The sequence below is a fragment of the Polistes dominula genome, unplaced genomic scaffold (genome assembly GCF_049000335.1).
Source record: "Polistes dominula isolate Pdom_NZ unplaced genomic scaffold, Pdom_raw_medaka contig_78, whole genome shotgun sequence".
Lineage (NCBI taxonomy): Eukaryota > Metazoa > Arthropoda > Insecta > Hymenoptera > Vespidae > Polistes > Polistes dominula.
The window spans coordinates 3,162,130-3,184,857 of NW_028301042.1; the positions used below are offsets into that span (position 1 = coordinate 3,162,130).

The following is a 22,728-nucleotide window of genomic DNA, read 5'->3' on the forward strand; positions in this document are numbered from 1 at the left end:
AGTGCAGCGAAGGGGAGGATACCCCCCTCCATCTCATAACTCAATGCGTTGGGCTCACGGACGTCAGAAATGATGTCCTTGGGACCACCGTCAACAAAACTTTCGACCTAGTGTGCTCAAGGGCGGCCAGACAGCTGCGCTTTGCAAGGGAGTTTGGGCTACCCGCAGGACCGCTACAGTCATAGGTTTTTCCCCGCAAGGGGCCCGGGCACAATGGTCCAGAGACTGAGCGCCCGGGTTAACAAACTTCAACAAAAAAAAAATAATATAATTAATTTATTAATTTATATATAAATATTCATTAATTAATATAATTTATTTAATATAATCTAAATTATAGTATTAAATATATATTATTATATTAATATTTATTTTTTGGGGGAGGGACGGGGTAAATTTTTGAAATCATGACTTAAAAAAAATTCTTTTTCAATTGTAAACAAAATTAACTTATTTTACTCTCAATGCAACTTTGTAAAAGAGAATGAAAACCTTTTTGAAATAACACAACAAATTTTGTCCGAAAATAATTGTACCATCGTATATGCGTTAAATAAACAAATTCTTATCGCATAAACAATACTTCACACAAAATTGTTGTTCCGGCATTAAATTCAAAAATACAATACTGATGGACTTATTTTCATATAAAAACGTACAAAATATACAAATATAACACTGGTAACATTTTTAACTACGGTTTTACACAAGAGAATTTTATTAAACACATTATAAAAAGTAAATGCAGTTTGCGATTTCATGGTAGGAGAAAAAAAAGAAAAAGAAAAAGAACAATTAGATAGGTAGAAGTTTACACGAAAATACTACGTCATTTTCCTTTTTCCATTTAATATTTCTTCCTTCTTGTTTTTCTTTTTTTTCTTTCTTTTTTATTTAATCGTTGCAATATCATTTCGACGTAACACCGATCGCGCGATAGTAAGCCCTGGGTGACCTGGTTCGTCGCCATTCGCATTGCTCCTGAAACAAGAAATAACTATACTATTAAATTTTCTTTTTTCTTTTTTCTTTTTACTTCTTCGTCTTCTTCTTCTTATTATTATTATAAATAAGACACTCATTATAAAATTATTTTTACATTTAATTAAAAAGTACAAGCATACAACACAATTATACGATTTAAACAATTATAAATGTTTATATAAATTATTAAAATTTTATATAAACAATATTAAAAATTATAAATTATATAAAAATTATTTCAATTTTATAGAAATAATATTAAAAATTATAAATATGGTATAAATAAAATAAATAATATAAATAAAATAAATAACATGAATATAAAATAAAAATTGTAAGTAATATCCAAAATTATTAAAATTTTATATAAATAATATTAAATAAATATTAATTCTCATTAGTCACTAGATTTTCATACTTTATTCTCGCTAGAGTTGTAACTAGATTTCGTTAACACTAGATTTACGGACATTGTGTTCACTATTTTCTAAAAAACTTACATATATTGTTTGAATGAAAGAAAGTGCGGGCAAAGTGAAAACATTATCATTTACTTATATTTTATTACGCCATTAAAAATCAACATATATTTTTAAAATATATAATACTTAAGTTTCGTGTATGATATATATTTACAAAAAAAATTTTAAATGAGTTAAATTGGCTCAGTCTATAAATCTAATGTTAAATATGGTTTTTCAATTGACTAGTTGTCACCTACCACGTGACGTGCGATTTCCGCGACAAAGCACCGTTGTCACGTGATAGGTGACTTACCAACCGTTAAAGGTTAATAAATATTAAAATAATATTATATTTTATTATAAAAATTTAAAAAAGTAAATTATATTTATTATTATGTTACATTTTACGTTGATTGATATATTATTTAATCAGATTTTAATAAATAATTATAAATTGGGCTGTGCGGAAAGTAATTTCATTTTTTTTCTTCGTGAACATGAAGACAATTTTTGTTTCAAAATTAAACTTAGGCCTTTTAAGTGGTCATAAACAGTTGAATTTGATAAATTTAACCTTTCACTGATCTTGCGTGATTTTATTTGCCGGTTTGCATCAATTAATGTTAAAATTGTGTCGAGAAAAAACGAAATTACTTTCCGAACAGTCCAATATTTATAAATAATTCAATATTTTAATATAATACATATATTATATATGATAATTAAATAATTATTTATTTAAACATGATCAATCTCTCTCTCTCTCTTTCTCTTTCTTTCTCTTTATCTCGTTTTCATTTCATTTTTCAAGTAGAACAAAAAGGTTAAAACAATCTTACACGCGTTACTTCTTGATCGATTAAAAACGTTCATTTAAAAAAAGCCCACATCCTATTCAACCAATTTCTACGCAAGCACCGAAGATGAAAGCTCGATCCCCTTTAGCATTCTATCCCCGTTTCGTACGCATGGAAAAAGCGCATCGACCCGACGAGATCGGTCGGGAGGAAGGGGTGGGGGGTGAGCTGAGGGTTTTGTGCTTGGTAGGGATGGCCAATAGGGAAGGGGAAAGGGGTGTAGGGTTGGATTAGGACGTGTCTTCCCCTGGCTCGATCGACGCCAACCCTCAACCAACCCCCACCCTCTCCTCCTACCCCCTACTTTCCCACCTTTTACTACTTCTACTACTTCTACTACTACTACTACTACTACTACTACTACTACTACTACTACTACTTCTACTACTACTACTACTACTACTATTACTACTACTACTACTACTACTAGTATTACAACTACTAGTGGGGTAGTAGGTACCACAACCGCTACTAACCGCAAGGCGAATCTAATTTCGTACGTTCGAATCCGTGTTACTTCAAAATCTGTCCTCCGTTATCTTTTCATATAGACATCTTTGAAGAAAGTAATGAAAATGATGACTTTTTTATGTGTTTTTTTTTTTACACTTTAACCCATTGGGAGTAATGTTGAAAAATACTTTTAAATGAAGTTTTTTGTTGTTAGAAACAAAGATAGTTGGAATAGTTTTTTATTATTTAATTAAAAAATAATTTATTAATTTATATAAATATTTATTATTATGGTAATTGTTACGTTGACTGATATATTATTAAATCAGATTTTAATGATAAATTATATATTTTTAAATAATTCAATATTTAACATTGTATTTATATTTAATAATTTTATTAAATAATAAATAAATAAAATAAAGTAAAATAATAAAATTAAATGTTGATTAATATATTATTTAATCAGATTTTAATAATTAATTAAATATTTATAAATAATTAAATATTTTAATATTATATAGATATATATATTTATATTTATTAATTTTATTAAATAATAAATAAATAAAATTAAATAATTAGACGTTGATTGGTATATTATTTATTAAATTTTAATAATAAATTATTTATATTTATAAATTATTAAATATTTTAATATTATATATATATATATATATTTTTTTTAATTTTATTAAAAAAAATAAAATTATAATAAAAACTTTAAATATAAAAAAACTTTAAATATATTAATAAAAATTAAAATATATAATATTAAATAATATATTAATAATTATATTTAAATTAATAATAAATAAAATAAATATATTTTATTTAATAATATTATAATAATAATTTACATAATAATATATATTAAATATATAATTATAACTTTTATTGGTCGTAAGTCATTTGGGATGTGACTTACAAATAATAAATATATGTTCTAAATAATTAAATAAATAAAAATTTTATTAAAAAAAAAATAAATAATTTCTAATAAATAATAAGTTATTTTTATAATACTGAACAATTTTTTGTTTGTTTGTTTATGTTGATATTTATAACATTTATAGTTATATATATATTATAATATTATATAATTAATAATATAATTTTATATAATATAAAATAAATATATAATAATATTATAAAATAATTTATAATAAATTGTGTTGTGCTGTGTTTGTGTTGTGTGTTGAACAATATTTACCGAAACCACTTATAACTTATTGTATTAACAATACAATAAGTATATATATTATTGTTAATACAATAAATTATTAACACACTATCGGCGGGAACGTCGTGAGCTTGACTCACGCGTGTAGCGGGCGAAAATGAGCGAAATCTGAAAGCAGTGCATTTTTTATAAAAAACATATTATATCTTCACATCTAATAGTAGGATTTCAATAAAATTTGAAAAATAGGTATCAAATAGTATTTCGAAGATGTACAAAACAAACTCAATGCTATCAAAATCAATCAACTGAATTTATGCTACTTTGTAAGCACGATACTTGCAGTGTCAAAATAACACATTTCATTAAATTATTAGTTTTTCTTAAAAATTAATAAATTTAGGACTAAAAACTGGCCAGGCTTTACAAAAAATAACAACCAAAAATATCATTCATGTTAAAAAATTAGTGACAATGAAAAAAAAACAAGCATTAGTAAGTGTTTTACTGAAATTTAGCTTACGTTCTGCATAAAACGTATTAATACGCGACCCGCCGACCAGCGCCAGTCTGTAAAACGGGTAGAACCACCCGACTCGCCGATAGTGTGATAATATAATAACCTGACGACCAATAAGAAATAATAATTAAAATTTTTATATATTATATATTTATATTATATAATATATTCACACATATATATTAATATATATTAATATATTATATAAGTTTTTAATAATTAATAATTAATTTAATAATTAATTTGTTAAATATAATATTAATACGACAAAACTTAAAAACAATAAACAATATAAACAAAACCAACATTACGTTATTTAACATTCCTATTGACAAACACATATATACGTCGATAAATCACACTCTGACAAATTTTATCAAACGCATATATACGTCCATAATATTCAAAGGATTAACTTGAATGACAGAATAGATAACATGAATGATTTTAAACTATATTTCTTATTTTTTTCTTTTTGTTATTTTCACAATATAAATTAACAGAATAAGATTATCTGTTTAGATTGAAATTATATGAACGAGTTAATTATGAATTGTTAATAATGAGTGAATGAAAGATAAAGGAAAATAGAGAAAGAGAAAGAGAGAGAGAGATAGAGAGACTATTGCTTGAAATTACGAGAGTCAAAACAATGACTCTTCCGTTTGTTTCTATTTTATTCAATTGAAATCTTCTCTCTTTTATCTAAGAAGAAATGAATTTCTTTTCATTTGTTGTTAAGCGATAGGAATACGTCTCGTTTAACTCACTTCGGGTTTTAACAATTTCTCGAGACAGGTTATTTTGCTTTTCATTATTTCCACGTCCAACAGTTCCTTGCGTAACTATTAATCCGATTGGTGTAAATATAAATTAGAATAAGTGTTCATTTATTCTAAGTTTTAAATTATGTTAGTTTTAATAGGTTAACTGTGATCAACGATTATACTAGTCATCTAGAAATCTTAATAGTTATTTAATATAATTATTTTAGATTTGTTGTTTAATTAGTAAAATTGTACAGTGAGATTTTTTTGATAAATTTAATAACTAAATTCTGTTGTTAAAATAAAACAATAATAAAAAATATTATATTGTTATTGTTTAATTAATCAAGTATATTCGTCAATCATTGTTAATTGATTAATACTTACTAATTTTTTGGTTTTCCTTTGAAACACTTCTTTCTGTTGCAACTAATAATCAATAAATAATTTTTTAATAATAATAAAAGAAATTTATTTACACACAATAAACACACATATACAATAAGACCCTTTATAACATGGATTAAAATTTGCATAAGTGTCTTTGCATGATGAGATTATAAAGTTAATGTTTCGATATATAAAATATATGCGTCATCTTTGGATAAACATGAAACAAAATTTTACATGAATTCTTTTAATATAAAACAAATTTGTTTAAAATGTTTATAGTGAAACGATTGATTTCAGTACAGAATTATTTGCATTATTTCAAAAAAGAATTCATTTTAATTACAAAGTAGATATCGATCGATTATAATTTAAGTTACAATTTATTTGTTCACTTTATTTAATCTCAAAAACAAGAAATAATAATTAAGATTAGTCAAAAAAATCTTCCGTCAATTTTGACACTAAATGCACAATCATATTTTTATATATTATTTCGAATAAACTTTTTTGGTTATTTTTCTGGTAAAATCACTATTGTCTTATTGACAAACTTCTGGGAATTTTTTGTGCGGTAAAACTTCGACAAGTGATTTTTACAGGTATTGTTTGAAATGAACTTTACAACATTTAAAAGAGTACTGTTGAGACCGAAACAAATAGTAATCTGATGGTGCAATGTCAGGACTATACGGTGGATGCATCAAAATTTCCCAACCGAGCTCTCTCAATTTGTGCCAGGTCATCAAAGATGCATGTTGGTTTGACATTTTCATGATGGAACGCGACACACTTTCTGTTAATCAATTCTGGCGAGCTTTTTTTTAATTGTTTGTCGTAATGTTGTTAATTGCTGACAGTAGAGATCAGAATCAATTGTTTGATTAGGTGGCAGCAGTTTACAATGTAGGATACCTTTCCAATCCCACCAAACACGCAGTATCACTTTTCTTGTCGTCAACCCTTGGCTTTGTCACCGTTTGTGGAACTTTACCTTGTTACGACCATAATCTTTTTCTTTGATTATTGTCTTAAGTGATCCTTTCTTCTTCATCCGTTATTAAACGTTTTAGAAATTAGGTCGATTTCGTTCCGTTTTAGCAACGATTCGCAAATGGAAATTCGATCGATTATATTTCTTTTATTTTTAAATCATGTGACACCCAAACATCGAGTTTCTTTTAGTATCAAGCCTTTTTCAAATGGTTTCAAACTGTTAGTTGATTGATTTTTTGTTCCTCAGCAATGTCACGACTGCTTGCTCCAACTTTTGCATAATTTCATTGACTTTTTCAACGATTGGTTGACCAAAGCTAGGTGCATTTTCGACATTGAAATTTGTAAACCGAAAACGTGTGAATCGTTCATAGACTGTTTTCTCTGATATCACATTTTTATCATAAACAAATTTTGTTGACTGTCCGCGTTGTGTTCTTTCCTTTACGAAGTAGATTTTTTAAATGTATCTAAGACGCAATTACTTCTGACTGAATGAATACATTCTCTTATTTTATTTTTTTTAATTAATTTATAATATATCACTTTTTAAACGCACGCTATAACGAATGTTAGTATAACATGATAGTATTAGTATTACCAGAATTTTACATGACCTTAATGTCATCTAGTGAGAAAACCGATGGAAACTTTTTCCAACCGTGATTTCAATAATTTCCAGAAAAGTTAAAGTAAAAGATTCATATAATTGGAAGAAAAATTCGGAATTCTTTATCCAGTTGAAATCTGGTAATAAATTAAAGTATCTTTGCAAGAAATGTTAACAGAAATTAATCACCAATTTATACAATTACAAATCAAAAAATATCGAATTTTATTTAATATAATTATTTATATTTAATAATATCTTTTGCATTTTTTGATTTAGTATAAAATGAAATTGTTATACAGGGTCTTATTATATAAACGTAATATGTACTTACGTGTTTGTGAATACATTTGTAAGCAGGTCTGATGCCAATTAAACTAACTTTACGTGCCATTCGCTAAATCATAAATTATGAATAAAATAATCGACAGGTGTTTCGTTAGTATCCAGTATTCCTATCTCTATGAAAACAAAATTATGTTACCTTCTCGATATCGTTTTGAGATTCCCCGAGGACTTTTTCGTTCGTGGTCAACACAGACGAGCTCTGAAATAAATTCCGATATTGGAAAACTTGTTGGCCTTTTTTTTCTTTTTTTTTCTTTTTCCTTGTATATTTATATATATATGTGTGTGTGTATCTATATTGTTGGCGAGTCAAAAAAATACAGAAAAAAAAGAAAAAGTAAAATAAAATTAATAAACGTCGGATTCAAATCGGACGGGTGTTCGCAGTCCAGTATGCGCCATCTTTGATTGCAACTCCGATGGAACGAAGCTAAACGAAATTGCGATTTCTCGATTTCAATGGTTGGCCTCTCTCTTTTTTCTCTCGTTTTAAAAAATAAAAATATTAAATATACCATTTATTTACTTCATTTTTATATAGAATATATATATATATATATATATATATATATATATATATATATATATATATATATTTACAGGTTAATTCATCAGCTTATGTCACCTAAATAGCTCCGAAAGTATGATAGTAGCAGAAAAATAGATAAGAAATAAGTTGCATGAAAAATTCAGCACTACAATATGACATTAGTGTTTTTTTGTTAGGTTAAGTCTTATTTGAGATTTATTGATCAACTTTGTTTGTTTAAATACAATGTTATATTTTAATATTAATTTTCGGATAGCAGCTGACAAGACAAATCCAATGATGTGCAACATTAAATATAAAACCTGACAATGACCAATAAAAACAATTCAAAAAATATCTGCTCCGTTTTTTGACGGAGTGAAGTTGCAGTGAACGCTACTCTGATGCGATCACAACGCCACCTGTATTGTGACTAGCTTGTTCGCTAGTTTTGACCTGCGTTGACCTTCAAAAATAATAATGTTGCATATCATTGGATTCGTCTTGTCAGTCGCTATCCATTAATAGTTATTAAAATATAACATTGTATTTAAAAAAACAAAGTCGACCAATAAATCTCGAAAGTGACTTAACCAAACAAAAAAATACTAATGTCCTATTATAGTCTTGAATTTTTCAAGCAACTTTTGTTTCATCCATTTTTTTTGTTACTATTAGACTTTCGGAGCTACTTAAGTGGCAAGAGTTGATGAATCACCCTGTATATTTATATATGGTAGGTTGGATAATTTAGTATCTAAGTGAAGAGCTTTATTGAAAAGATTATTTATATTTTCTTTTTCTGTACTCACTGCGAACGTACAGGAAATTAGGATGACGAGGAGAATGAAAATGAAAATTGTTACTGGACCGGAATGATGACCTAAGTGTAGAAATGTTCTCAAATCGTTTTCGGCCACTAGTAATTCGTTTAACTGTAATAAAATGATATAATACAATTTATTTAGGTTTAAAAATGAAATGAGACAAAAAAAATGATGGTTTATTTGAACGTTGAAGAAATTTCGTTTTATTTTTTATTTTTTTTCTATATAAGACGATCAAACACTCACGTACAAATATTTGATACGTGTTTGTATAAAAATGAGAGAAAATAAAGAAAAAATAAGAAAAAGAGAGAAAGAGAAAGAGAGAGAGAGAGAGAGAGAGAGAGAGAGAGAGTGAAGGAGCAAAAAAAAGAAACTTTCAATATATAAGTTAGAAGTGTGTTCCAGATAGGAACATCAAAAATCGTTCAAGAAAAATATAAGTAGCTCGAAAAGTTTCTTTTCGCAAAAGTATGTCGCGTATTATGAAACACGAATCGTAGAAACGAATTCGTGTGTAAAATGTTCAACCGAAAGCCGAAGAGATAGAGCAAGCATAGTAGAGAGGGACGAGGGAGGGGGTGGGGGAATGGTTCGATATAAATTGGACGTCGATAGATGGACGACGAGCTTGTTTCGTGTAAATTCGTACAAGCCAGTTTATTGTAAATCGTAAAAACGAGCAGGATGACCGTGGACGGACACACGTTGGGTTTTGTTGCTCGTTTTACGGTATAAATTACAATATGAATATCAAAATATTTCTCTCTCTCTCTCTCTCTCTCTCTCTCTCTTACTCACACATACACTGTTTCCTACCACTCTCAATTTATGTGTCCCGTATATACAGAGTTATTCAAAAAGGATGGTACAAAAGAATAGCTGATTTATCCTTTACCGAACTGACATACACGTTCCACAATGGTATGTACAATGATTGATGACAATCGTAAGTTAGTTGTCCATAAGTTTACGTGTCTGTCCGTGTACACGTATTCGCGTGTATTGCGCGACGAACAGACCCAAAGTGTATGGGCCTTTTTTGTTTGTCGAATCAACTGTCACGGGAATTACCCCTACCTAGACATGTTAACGGAATGACTTATACTTCAACTGGAGGAAGATCGTCCTAACTTCATCTTTCAACGGGATGGATACTCCTCCTCATTTCCACTGAACCGTTCGCGAACATCCGAGTTCCGACCTATCAGAGCGCTAATTTAGACCTGTCAGGAATTGTCGATGCCATTCTGGGACTTCAAGGTCATCTGATTTACACACCTTGCGATTTCTTTTTGCGGGGTATACGTTAAAAATGTTGCGTAGGTTTTCTTTATTTTCGCAACACCTGGACAATTTGAAAAACAGCATCCCTGATGCTGTGAACCGAATAACCGTAGATATGTTGGAATGCGTCTGGGAAAAAATGAACTACCGTTTACTCATCTACACGGACAGGACATGTGTAACTTATGGACAACAAACTTATGCGAGTTATCTATCGATGCATATCAATGTGGTTTTTTGTAAGTCAGTTCGATAAACAATAAATCATCTTTTATTTTTTTGTATCATCCTTTTTTTAAATAATCCTTTATAAATAATACATACAGGTTTGTTCCAAATGTTTTTAGGAGAAATAGAAATATTTTCTACATTTTTTTGAAACTACATACCCCTTTCAATCTTATCTTACTATCCAAAGAAAAAAGAAATATTGAAATAGACAGATAAATTATTTTGAAAAAACGAAATTTCTAAGACATAAAATAAAAAGTATTTTTTTTTAAATTTTCATTTAAATAAGACTGAACATATTATTGAATCCAAATATTTGATAAATAATAAATCATCTTTCACTTTTGCACTATAACCTTTTTTTAAAATTATCTTTTATAAATATATATATAAATAAATAATAAATAAATATACACACAAAATATCTTTCAAAATTTTTTAAAACGACATACCTTCATTTTAATCTTAACAAATAAATAATTTCAAAAAGGAACGAAATTTCTAAGACATAACCTAAAAATTATTTTCTTTTTTTATTTTTATTTACTTATGAGCATCAAACAAACATCTCATTGAATCCAAATATTTGATAAGCAAAAAATAATCTTCCATTTTTGCACTAACCTTTTATAAAATAATCTTTTATAAATATACATAAATAAATAATAAACAAAATATAGATAAAAAATATGTTTCAAAATTTTTTCAAACGACATACCTTCATTCTTTCATCTTAATAAATAAATAAATAATTTAAAAAGGAAAAAAGAACGAAATTTCTCCAACATAACCTACAAAATTATTTCTTTATCATATTATTTTATTTGTTCTTCGTAAAATAGTCATCTACTGACCATCTTATTTAATCCAAAAGTATTGTAACGATAATATTTGTTTAACCAGATGCCGCCCATGTTAATTCGCAATCGTTCATGCCGATAAATATAAACTCGATAATTTGTTGTCGGTGAAACTCCGGTGCAGATTAATTTCGAATTGGTAGACCGTATAAAAAAGTGTGTGGGTGGAGGGGTGGTGGGAGGGGATAGACAAACCAACGAAATATTTGACAGGGAAAGCACGTATACCAACGTAACCCTCTGTCCCTTTTCGTCTCCCTTTCCCTTCCCCTTTCCTTCTCACCCTTTCTATCAGTTCTATCTCGTTTCGATTCTTTACGATCGATCGAATACCTCACACACAAACACACATACAACGTAACAGTGTAAACACAAGGTGATACAAATTGTACGATTCTGTCAATGACAAACATCTTTGAACTAAACTATTAAATTTTGTAAGAAATTGTACACCTTTTTTTCTCGTCTCACTCAATTTCATTTGACCCATTCAATTTATTTTTTTTTACTTTGCAATGAAGTTAGTTTCTAAATCGTTAATAATCGAGAAGAAAATTTTCCACAATCGAATCGAATTCATGTATTTTTGATTGGTCATCTTCTCCTGTCTGTCACCGTCCCCAACTTCAATCCCCAACTTTCCATGAATTGTTGATCACTTTTTCTATTGGTTAATTCTATATACATATTAGAATTTATCGATTTTGATTTTAGGAATATCGTAGGGACAGAGATAGAAACACAAAGAATGATTGCATTGTTGAAAAGAGTATTCCAAAATATAGAACCAATAAAATTTTATTCCAGGGTGCGCTGTAATTGCTAAGATTTTTTTAACGCTCGACAATATTAAATAAAATTATTTGTACATACCTGAAATTATATAAACAGATTTAAATGACGTCACTAGGATCACGTAGGGATCCTGTAGGAGGGATGTGCCATTCATATTCAGCTCATGTGCCATTGGCTGAAAATTTTGGGGGACCGCTTGAATTTATAATAATTTTTTCGTGTAACCTATTCTATTTTAATATAAATTTTTAATTATCATTAAATATAGTTCATCTTTTTTCTGTATTTGATGCAATTCATTATTCCATAATTATTTCAATGTTTGAATCATTCGCGCGCAAAATCGAGTTCCGGTCCCCCAGCAATGTACATGGCGCATCCCTCCTATAGGATCCCTAGGATCACACTGACCACCACGCCGCCCTAGTGACAGAAATAAGTATTGGTATTTTGTAACATTTTTAGGGGAATTTTTACAATTTTAGGGGAATTTTTACAATTTTAGGGGAATTTTTACAATTCTAGGGGAATTTTTACAATTTTAGGGACACAATTTATGACAAATTGCCTATAGCGATCGTTCTCCTGTGTTTCTATCTCCGTCATCGTAGGTGTCCAATCTGATGTTTGTTTTTTTGTTTATACATTTTATATTTTTTTTTTTTGCACAGATTTGAAAATGATGATTCGTGGTTTAGATTCTGATCCATTGACTGTCAATTAAAAGATATCTTGTAGTGTATAAATGTGTGTAAATTTTAAATTAATTACAAATGTTAATTATTAACAATTAATTATTATAGTTATAAGAATTATTAACCCTTATCGCGGTAGTCAGGTTTTTATATTGATAATTTTTATTAACATAATTTATATGTGGTTTTGGTAAATATTCAACAAAATTATTCAATATTATAAGAATAATTTATTATTTATTACAAAATGATTAATTTTCGTTGAAGGTGTACTACATAAATATATAAAATTAATAATTATTTAATTATTAATAATATTTTTTTATTTGTAAGTCACTTTCCACGTGACATCGTTTACGACCGATAAGGGTTAAAAAGGTTGAATAAAAAATGTATATGATGTAAAAAATATTAATTACTGTAAATGCCATTACAATATTATATCAGTAACTTTTATTATTATTAAATTCTGTAAAATTTAATGTATTTTTTATAATAAAACCTTAGGCACCCAGGTTTGCTTGTAAGATGCTTTAAATATGTGTCTGGCAGTCAATGGGCTAACCTAATGTTAGGTTAGGTTACACGTGATCAGAAAGAACAAATATCTACTTCTTACTTTTATATTAGGGAGAACCGAAAATGTAATCAAAATTTCTTCAATGAGCAGCTCATTTAAAGTTTATTTGTGTGTCGACAAGACACAGATCGATGAAAAATCGAAGGACATTTTTTTAAAAAGGTAATCAAACAATTGTCCTTTACATTAGCAAAACGTATTCGAAAAATGATGGAAATTATTTTAATAATTTGAGCTTTCAGATTTCTTTAATAAATAAATTGTTTATATCATCAACAACAAAAATTTTTTTGATTACTTTTTGGTACCCTTTATGGGGTATTTGGTGAATAGAACGAGATATCTATAAAGAACACTTTTTATTAGAACAACTCTATATATATATTTATTTATAACTCTATATATATAGAGAGAGTTGTTCTAATAAAAAGTGTTCTTTGTACATATCTCGTTCTATTCACCTAATACTCCAGTTTACATATATATGTACAGATTAATAACGATAGATATAAGAATATATGTAATGTTCGAATCGCGAATCCTTCATACGTATACGATCGGTCTTTTCGCCACGTTAACCAGGAAAGAAGTTTGAAGTTATAGCCGTACGGTTCGCCGCGAATAGTTCGTACTCGGCCCTCTGTCGGTGATCAGAATTCTTCGCGGATACACATAAACATCCGCGCCGATGTCGATAAAAAATTGTGTTTTCATCGTTTTGTCGGTGACAAAAATGCGGCGTGTTTTCGTTCTGCCAGTGCTCGTCTCGTTTCCTGACTTTCGCGCACAGGGAGAACGGTACCGTTTCGCCTTGTCGCCAAACACACGGTGATATCAGCAGTCAGCTGTACAGGCCGTAAATATTTTCCTCTCCGCACTCCGAGTTCTATCCCTCCTTCTGCCGCAGAAATAGCTTCGCGTCCGAGAGAAATTCTGCAAGCGCACTTGTTTGATCTCATGGTTCAGTTCGTCTACCCTCTGTTTGAGCTCTGCGACCTCAGATGATGGTGAGACGCTAGCGATCTTCGGACCCGTCGTAACTTCGTGGATTCTGTCGGCAAGCTCCGCAGTTTTTTTGAGCGGTCCGTCGGTTTGCCCGACGAGGATGACTTGCAGGGTGCGACGTAGTCGGTCAATTCAGATTATACGAAGTAACGTTTCGGGAATGCTCGTACCGGCGAGGTTCGTTAGGTGTCGGAGGAACTGCGACGGTTTCCGATCTCTCATTTCTTCGCGGGCCAACTGTTGACGAATTTTTTCTTCTGTTGACGTAGATAGTCGTCGGATCAGTTCCTTTTTAGCTTTTCGTACTGGCTGGTCGTGGGAAGATTCATCAACACGTCGCGCACTTCCCTCATTGCATTCACGTCTAGTTCCGATATCGCGTAATGGAACTTCATCGCGTCTGTTGTAATCCCGCTGATTGCGAATTGTGCATTCATTTGCGTGAACCAAAGTTCGGGGTCTTCTGCACAAAAAGGTGGAATACGAATGTCTACGCGTGAGATTTCGTTCCCATTATCTGTAGCTACCTTTGCTTCAGCCATATCGTTTTATCACCGCAAAAAAAAACGATCACGTCGGGATCACCGTTAATCTTAATATAATACTTTCCCTTTTTTTGTCTGTTTTTGTTTGTTTGGTTATTTTCTCAAGCAAAAAAAAAATGGTTAAGGATATATTTGTGGATTGTTGGTTTTTCTTTTTTTTTTTTTCAAATAATTTTCCCTTTCTTCCTCCTCCGCTGTGTTTTTCTTCTTTTTCTTCTTCATAATATCTTTTATTCGATCTTCCTACGGGTGGATAAGAATAAATTGAAAAATAATTGAGAAATGGAAATTATTTTCTTGATCAGCATTTAAGATTTCTTTAATATAAAAAATTGTTTTTTGTCACCAAAGACAAATTTTTTGATTATTTTTTTGCTACCCTTAATATAATAATTTTCCTTTTCTTGTCTGCTTTTTTTTTTGTTTGGTTATTTTCTCAATCGAAAAAAAAATGGTTGCAAATATATTTGTGGATTGTTGATGGTATATGCGAGTGTACCAGCAAAAATTAGTTTTTTTTCCCTTTTCTTCTCCCTTACCCCCGTTTTTCTTCTTTTTCCTTTTTATATATTTTATTCGATCTTCCTACGAGTAGATAGGAATAAATTGACCGATCTCTTCATCGTCCCACGTTATTTCTCACCCAAGTCTCCCCCCTACCCCATACTACTCCCTCCCACCGCTCTGCCAACATCCCCCATCCCCCAACCCTCCACCTGCTTACTACTCGACATTCTTTTTTTACTCGAACTTCCCTCTCGATCCCTGCTTTTTTTCTTTTTTTTTCTTCTTCTTTTCTACCTGCTTTTTTCCTATCCTCGCGAAAACGAATGTGTAATCGATGATTTCGACGAAGGAAAAAAGCCCCGCAGCATCGAACACCGACAAAATTCCCCTTTTGGGATTATGCAAGAACCCGATGCAAGAGAGATTCTCTTTGACATCGTAGGAATAATGAAAGATAGATAGAAGTATAGAGAGAAAGAGAGAGAGAGAGAGAGAGAGAGAGAGAGAGAGAGAGAGAAAGTGAACCAAAATTGAAAAATAAATAGAAAGGGGAAAAAAAACAAAATGAAAAGAAGTGAACTCTAGCTGATATTTTTATATCGGAAAATATTTTTGTGTTCTCTCTCTCTCTCTCTCTTTTTAAATAATTTTTATTTTTTTTTTTTTATTTTTTTATCAGAATACCGTCTATTATTAGTATCGAGATTGGATTGGAAATGGTTGACTTTCTGTAGTAACAGGGGTACTCAATCATTTTTCTTTACGAATAGCATAGATCAGTTTTTTTTACATTCAATTGACGAATAGTTATTGTAAAAGTTATTTTAATAATAAATAATAAATTTAATAATAAATTTAATAATAAATTTAATAATAAATTTGAGATGTTTCAATAAAAACACCGGATATATCCGGCATCAATCTGATGATCTGTGAGTATGAGTGTCGGATATCGTTTAAAACATTGTTTTATTAACACTGAACCTATCAGAATGTTGCAATTTGTAAAAAATGCAATAAAAATGGATGAAATGTTGAGATTATTTCTTTTAATTTAAAAGATAATATTTTCTTTACAATCCAATTGGTTAATATTTTCTTTCTATATTAAGATACATATATGTTACTTTTTTTTCTAGAAAACCTTTTTCTAAAAAGGATCATTTGATTGTTAACGGTGAATATAGGTATATATAATGTGTGTTAGTAGGTTTAATATTATTAGTTGTATATATATATTGTCAAGTTATAAAATTCATAAACAAAAATGAAATTTGTCTAAAAATCATCAAATTTAAATCTTCAATATCATTCAAATGGTGAGGTTTACGGAAAAAATATAAGATACCTTTTTTGTAGAGCATTAAATTTACTACAAAATTTGTCTAGAACATTTTTCTGTACAATCAATAAATAATGAGGTATAAATTTTAATCTATTGGACTGAAAAAAAAATAAAAAACTGCGATGCAGAGGATCTTCCTATTAAAATTAAGAACTCATATTTGGTGAGAATTGTTTTAAGGTGTCTAGCAACCCATTTTTCTGTGACACTTGAAAAAAAAAAAAGTCATTTTTTTTGACCCACATCCTAATATATATCTTTTAATATATAAAATTTTCGTGTCACAGTGTTAGTAGTCAAACTCTTCCGAAACGACTTGATCGATTTTTATGAAATTTTGTGTGTATATTTAGTAGGTCTGAGAATAGGACGTAAACTATCTTTCATACCCCTAAGTGATAAGGGTGGTCCACCCAAAAATTTATTTTTTGGACAAAATTTTTTATTTTTTTATGATTTGGCATTAAAAAATACATACAACCCTAAATTTTCACCCTTCGACAACAAACCCCCATTTTTTAATAGCGATAATAGTACGTTAATCATTTTCAACTCTTGGTAGTCGATAACTGATGTTCAGTACCGCGAATCCTTTGTAGACGATAAACTTTATATTTGTTATTTTTATAATATTCAATTTCTGTGAAACAGATCCTGCGATGAGCCTATGAAATAAAATATCATAAAATACAATAGTTAGCAGGTATAAGGTATTATTTACTTAAAGAATAAGAAATTCCGAAAGGCCATAAATCCCATGCTATCTCAATGATCGAAGAAACATATGGTGCGAAGAAAAAACCCTTTTACATTGTCGGGTTCTTTGAAGTGTTATACAATACTATGTAAATATAAGGTAACAAAGAAAAAAGAAAATTCCTTATAGAGTATATTCTTTAGGTTAACCCCCACTACAACCCTTTCCCTAAAACATAAGGTTTTTTATTTGACTACCAAAATATTTCCTAGAAATAATTTACATGGCAAAACAACGTTTGCTGCGTCAGTTAGTATATATACATATATTATTATTTTATTTTATTATTTATAGAAAAAAATTAATTTGTAAAATAGAAATTTATATATTATATATTTTATAATATCTATTATATTTATATTACTTTAATTTAATAATATAATATTTAAATAGAATTTAATTTTAATTTATAATATTTTAATTCTATTTAAATATAATATTAAATAAATATATTAATATTATATAATACAATAAATTTAAATATTTATTTTATTAATTAATTTTAATATTTTATTATTTAATTAATTAATATAAATTAATTTATATATAAAATAAATACTTTATTTTAATTTGAATGTCAATGAAAAATTGAAGAACTTTTAAAATGAGAATTGAACAATTTCTTTTACGTAAGGCAAATAGTGTTAGAAAATGATAAACAAATTTTATATTGATTAGCATTTAAAATTTCATTAATAAATAAATGTTTTTGTCAGCAAAGAAATATTTTGATTACTTTTTGGTCCTCCTAATATATTACTGAGATTAAATAAATGAAAATCATTCAAATAAATTGATATATTTGGAAATGATTTTATCGGAAAGTTATAAGCATTCATGGATTTACAGACTAAATTTGAGTTACAAGTCGATGTATAGAATAGCATACGTATTATACTGTATCTCAATGATTCAGATGACCTCTTAGGTCATATGATTTAACATCTCTGAACTTTTATTTATAGGATTATGAAAAATATTGAGTATACAAAAATACGGTAGAAATGGAAGATGAACATTGGATACATGTACTCAAAATGCATTTAGTATTATTTCCAATACAGTTCGAATATTTTAAAGAGTTTGGCAATCATTAATTCAACAAATGGAAACCTGCATTTTTACAGAGGAAACAGAGAATCTTCGAATATTTCTTATAACTGCTACATAATAAATCATAAATATCATTAAAAGCATATATATATTGGGTCTACAAGTAAGTTTCCAGCGTTTTTAAATAGATGGTGTCACGAGAAGATTCAGGCAAAAATGTCACATCTCATGTGTCATTTTCGAAGCTTGTGTATCTGTTAATAATATTGCATCATCATATTTGCGCATTTCTATCGGCGTCGTATACTTTATGAAGCAAAAACATGGCAAGTTATGTGCCAAATAAGCAACATTTGCAAGAAGCGCTGTTTCTATTCTTCAATATGAAGAATAGTGCAGCTGAGGCCTATCGTTTGCTTCTGGAAACTTACGGGGCAGAATGTATTGGTGAATCGACGTGTCGTCAGTGGGTCAAACGGTTCAAAAATAGTGATTTTGACGTTGAAGACAAGGAGCGCTTCGGAAAGCCGAAAAATTTTAAAGACGAAGAGTTGGAGGCTTTGCTGGATGAGGATCCATGTTAAATTCAAAAAGAGCTTGCTGCATCATTGTGCGTCACACAACAAGCCATTTCCTTACGCCTAAAAGCTTTGAGATTCATCCAAAAAGTTAGAAATTGAGTGCCGTACGAGTTGAAGACGAGAGATGTCGAATAGCGATTTTGCATGTCAGAAATGTGGCTGCAGCGGCATAAAAAAAAATCGTTTCTGCATCGTATTGTCACTGGTGACGAAAAGTGGATCTATTATAATAATCCTAAACGTAAAAAAAATATGCAAAGCCTGGCGAGCTGAACAAATCGACGCCGAAGCGAAATATTCACATAAATAAGGTCATGCTCTGCATATGGTGGGATCAGAAGAGGGTCATATGCTACGAACTGCTTCCGAGTAGTCAAACCATCAAAGGACCATTGTATCGAACCCAACTAATTCGTTTGAAGCGGACATTGGCGGAAAAACGGCTAAAATATCAGACTAGGCACAAGTCCGTAATTTTTCACCACGACAACGCTCGGCCACATGTTGCTGCTTCGATCAAAAACTACTTGGATAATAGTGGATGGGAAATTCTGCCTCACCCGCCTTATAGTCCAGATTTAGCGCCATCCGACTACCATTTGTTTCCGTCGATGCGGAACGTTCTTACCGGAATGCGCTTCACTTTAGTAGAGGGAATCAAAAATTGGCTCAATACGTTCTTGGACTCAAAAGACGAGAACTCTTTTTGGTCTGGAACTCACCAATTGCCAGAAAGATGGGAAAAACTTGTATCTTTCGATGGACAATATTACGAATGAAAAATATATAACCATTTTTTCAGAATAAACCTTCAAATTTAAGAAAAAACGATGGAAACTTAATTGTAGATCCAATATATCTTTTTCAATGAAGTATTAATATGAACTTTTTTTTTCATCTACTTGACCCTCAATAATACAGAATATAGATTTGATCCCTTTTTCTTGGATACCCTGTATATAAGATATAAAATAAAATCGGTCAAATTGTATCCCCATAAGAAAATAAGCTTATAAATTGTGTGATTTGATAAATAGATTAGAAATATTTTTATTATTTATTAATTCTTTTAATATATTTATTTTATTATTTTTTTTTAAACATAAATTTCAAATATTTATACTTTTTTTTATATAAAAAATTATAGCTAATAAATTGGACTCGTGACGCCATATTTTATATTGTAAATATCCAATCATATCTTTCTGCACAAAGATTAATAGATATATTTACATAACCTACAAATACAACGATTATTTTAATGCCACAGAACTACAATATTAAAAAAAGGGAACAAAAACTTATAAATAGTATATATCGTTGTAAAACTATCAAATATTATTCACAAAATGATAAATAAACAATAATAATCTTACTTATCTGTAACTAATAATAAACAACGATTGTATTAACCAATTATCGTTAATGTTACTGAAAACAATTAATTACCGCTAGGATCGCTAGTGTATTATATTCAATTGAATTCTTTAGAGATACGATTTAAGCAATAATTTCGGTGTTTTGTTAATTTATTACATTAAAATCGGCATTTGTTTTTTTCATCTAGAAATTAGACAGTTGTCTGTGATAGTAGAATCAAATTTAATAAAAAATAATGAAGACTATTTTGAAAAATAACAAACGTATTTGATTTCTTTCTAAATAAATTGTAAATTAAAAAAAATATATATTGAATTTAATTGCTACACTTAAATATTTGCTATATTTACTAAATTCAGTTTGAATATATTATTCCCTAATTAATAAATAATTATTTATAAAAAGAAACATGCAAATATTTATTATTTAATTAAATTTAGAAAAAATTATAATAAAAATGTGTAATGAGTATCACTCGGTATAATTAATCAACAGAATAATTCATTCTATCTCGAACATGTATTCAAAGTTCAAACACCGGGTTGAAACGGTAATGTGACCTTTGATATTGTTTATAAAATACTTCCGGTACTCGAGACTGGGGTTTTGTGAAGTTTGGGGTGAGGGTCAATTGTAGTGGTCAGTTTTGCTGTGTTAAAAAAAAAAAAAAAAAAGAAATAAATTCATGAGTCTGACTATTTCGGGTCAAACGGGGTTGCACATTGAGATTTGGTGAGCCGCAGGTTGAGTATGGCTGCTGTAGTACTATCAGAAACCCTAGATGCATTGAAGATTGAAATACACGTATCACAGTGCGCGCGCGCGAACACACACGCTACCGTTGATACCGGTCGATGAAAAAAAAAAAAGGAACGAAAAATATCGACAGGGATAGAAAGAGAGAGTGAGTGAGTGAGTGAGAAAAAATGAAAGGGTGAGGAAGGGTGAGAGAAAGGGAGAGACGTAGGGATATATAAAAAGTCATTTGATTTTGTTCAACCTACAAAGTGACTTGTTCTTCAAATCTCAAAAACGTAAAAACTACTTGAATATGTTGTTTCAAAAATTGCTCTTTTGAAAATCAGTATTTGATGTCTTTTTGAGGGTTGCGAAATATGTTTTTGATATTATTTTAAGAAAATAAAAACAAGAAAGTGAAGTTTTTTTTATTAAAAATTGATACAATTTTTTCTTTTTTTAAATTAGTATAAGTGGGTTTTTAAGGCTGCTGATTAAAAAAACCTGATATTATGTTGATGAAAAATAAAATGGAGAATTTTGAAAATGGCTAATATTTTTGTTAAAAAGTGATCGAGTCTTATAATCAGTCTATATTTAGAGATTTTCTGGAGTCATTGATTTTAAATTTGATATTATGTTATTAAAAAATAAAATGGCGGATTGAAAATGGCAGACTGAAAAAGCAGATTGGAAATGGCTGACATTTTTGTTAAAAAATGATCGAGTCTTCTTAAAAGTCTATATTTAAGGTTTTCTGAGGTCACTGATTTTAAATCTGATATTATTTGTTTAAAAAACATAATAATCGACTCAAAATCATAGATAATTTTTATTTAAAAAAAAAAGACATTATTGTTTTAAAATTTATTGTTTATAAATATTTTTTTTTTTAAAGAATCATCTATTTATTAGTTTATATACTATATTTATTTGTAACAAGAATATTTTGTAATAAAATAAAATGGAGGATAAATTGTAAAATTTTTACAAGTTCATTTGTGCCCAATCGTACAAAATTCAAAATGAAATTTAAACTTTCATAAAGTAGCCGATTATTTTTAGATTTCTTTAGTTAAACGTTCAAAAAACGGTTCAACCCAATAACATACGATGACATCTGGGAGACATAGTTCATTTTATATGCCATTGTAAACTTTGACGTTTCTGAGACGTCAAGAATTGTCTCCTGCGGACGTGGTGCACGGTATATTATTAGATAATTTAATTATTCCACTCGTTTAATTATTGTCCATTAATATTACATATCAATCTGATTAAATGTTATATATGGTAATGCAAATTTCAAAATAAAATTTTTCTATTTTTATGCTTACATATAACAGAGATTAAATTAAATAGTATTTTTCGGATTCATCTAATTTCGTTTTATTTATGTAAGTCAAGAGGATTAATAACAATTATTATGTTCAATTATAAA

The 22,728-nt window shown here is 29.0% G+C and overlaps 2 protein-coding genes across 7 annotated transcripts in view; one reads left to right on the forward strand and one right to left on the reverse strand.

Annotated features, from left to right (window-relative positions):
• The window catches only part of LOC107071877 (uncharacterized), a 144,408-nt gene that overhangs the window by 47,257 nt on the left and 74,423 nt on the right, over positions 1–22,728 (forward strand). The gene's annotated exons all lie outside the window — the stretch shown is intronic.
• LOC107071372 (uncharacterized) lies at positions 898–12,107 on the reverse strand. The gene is made up of 7 exons (XM_015330328.2): positions 11,301–12,107; positions 8,914–9,036; positions 7,709–7,771; positions 7,559–7,621; positions 5,616–5,657; positions 5,232–5,306; positions 898–981 (listed from the first exon to the last, which is right to left on the reverse strand). The coding sequence occupies exons 1-7, from the start codon at positions 11,358–11,360 to the stop codon at positions 910–912; spliced, it is 498 nt and encodes a 165-aa protein (XP_015185814.2). The 5' UTR covers positions 11,361–12,107; the 3' UTR covers positions 898–909.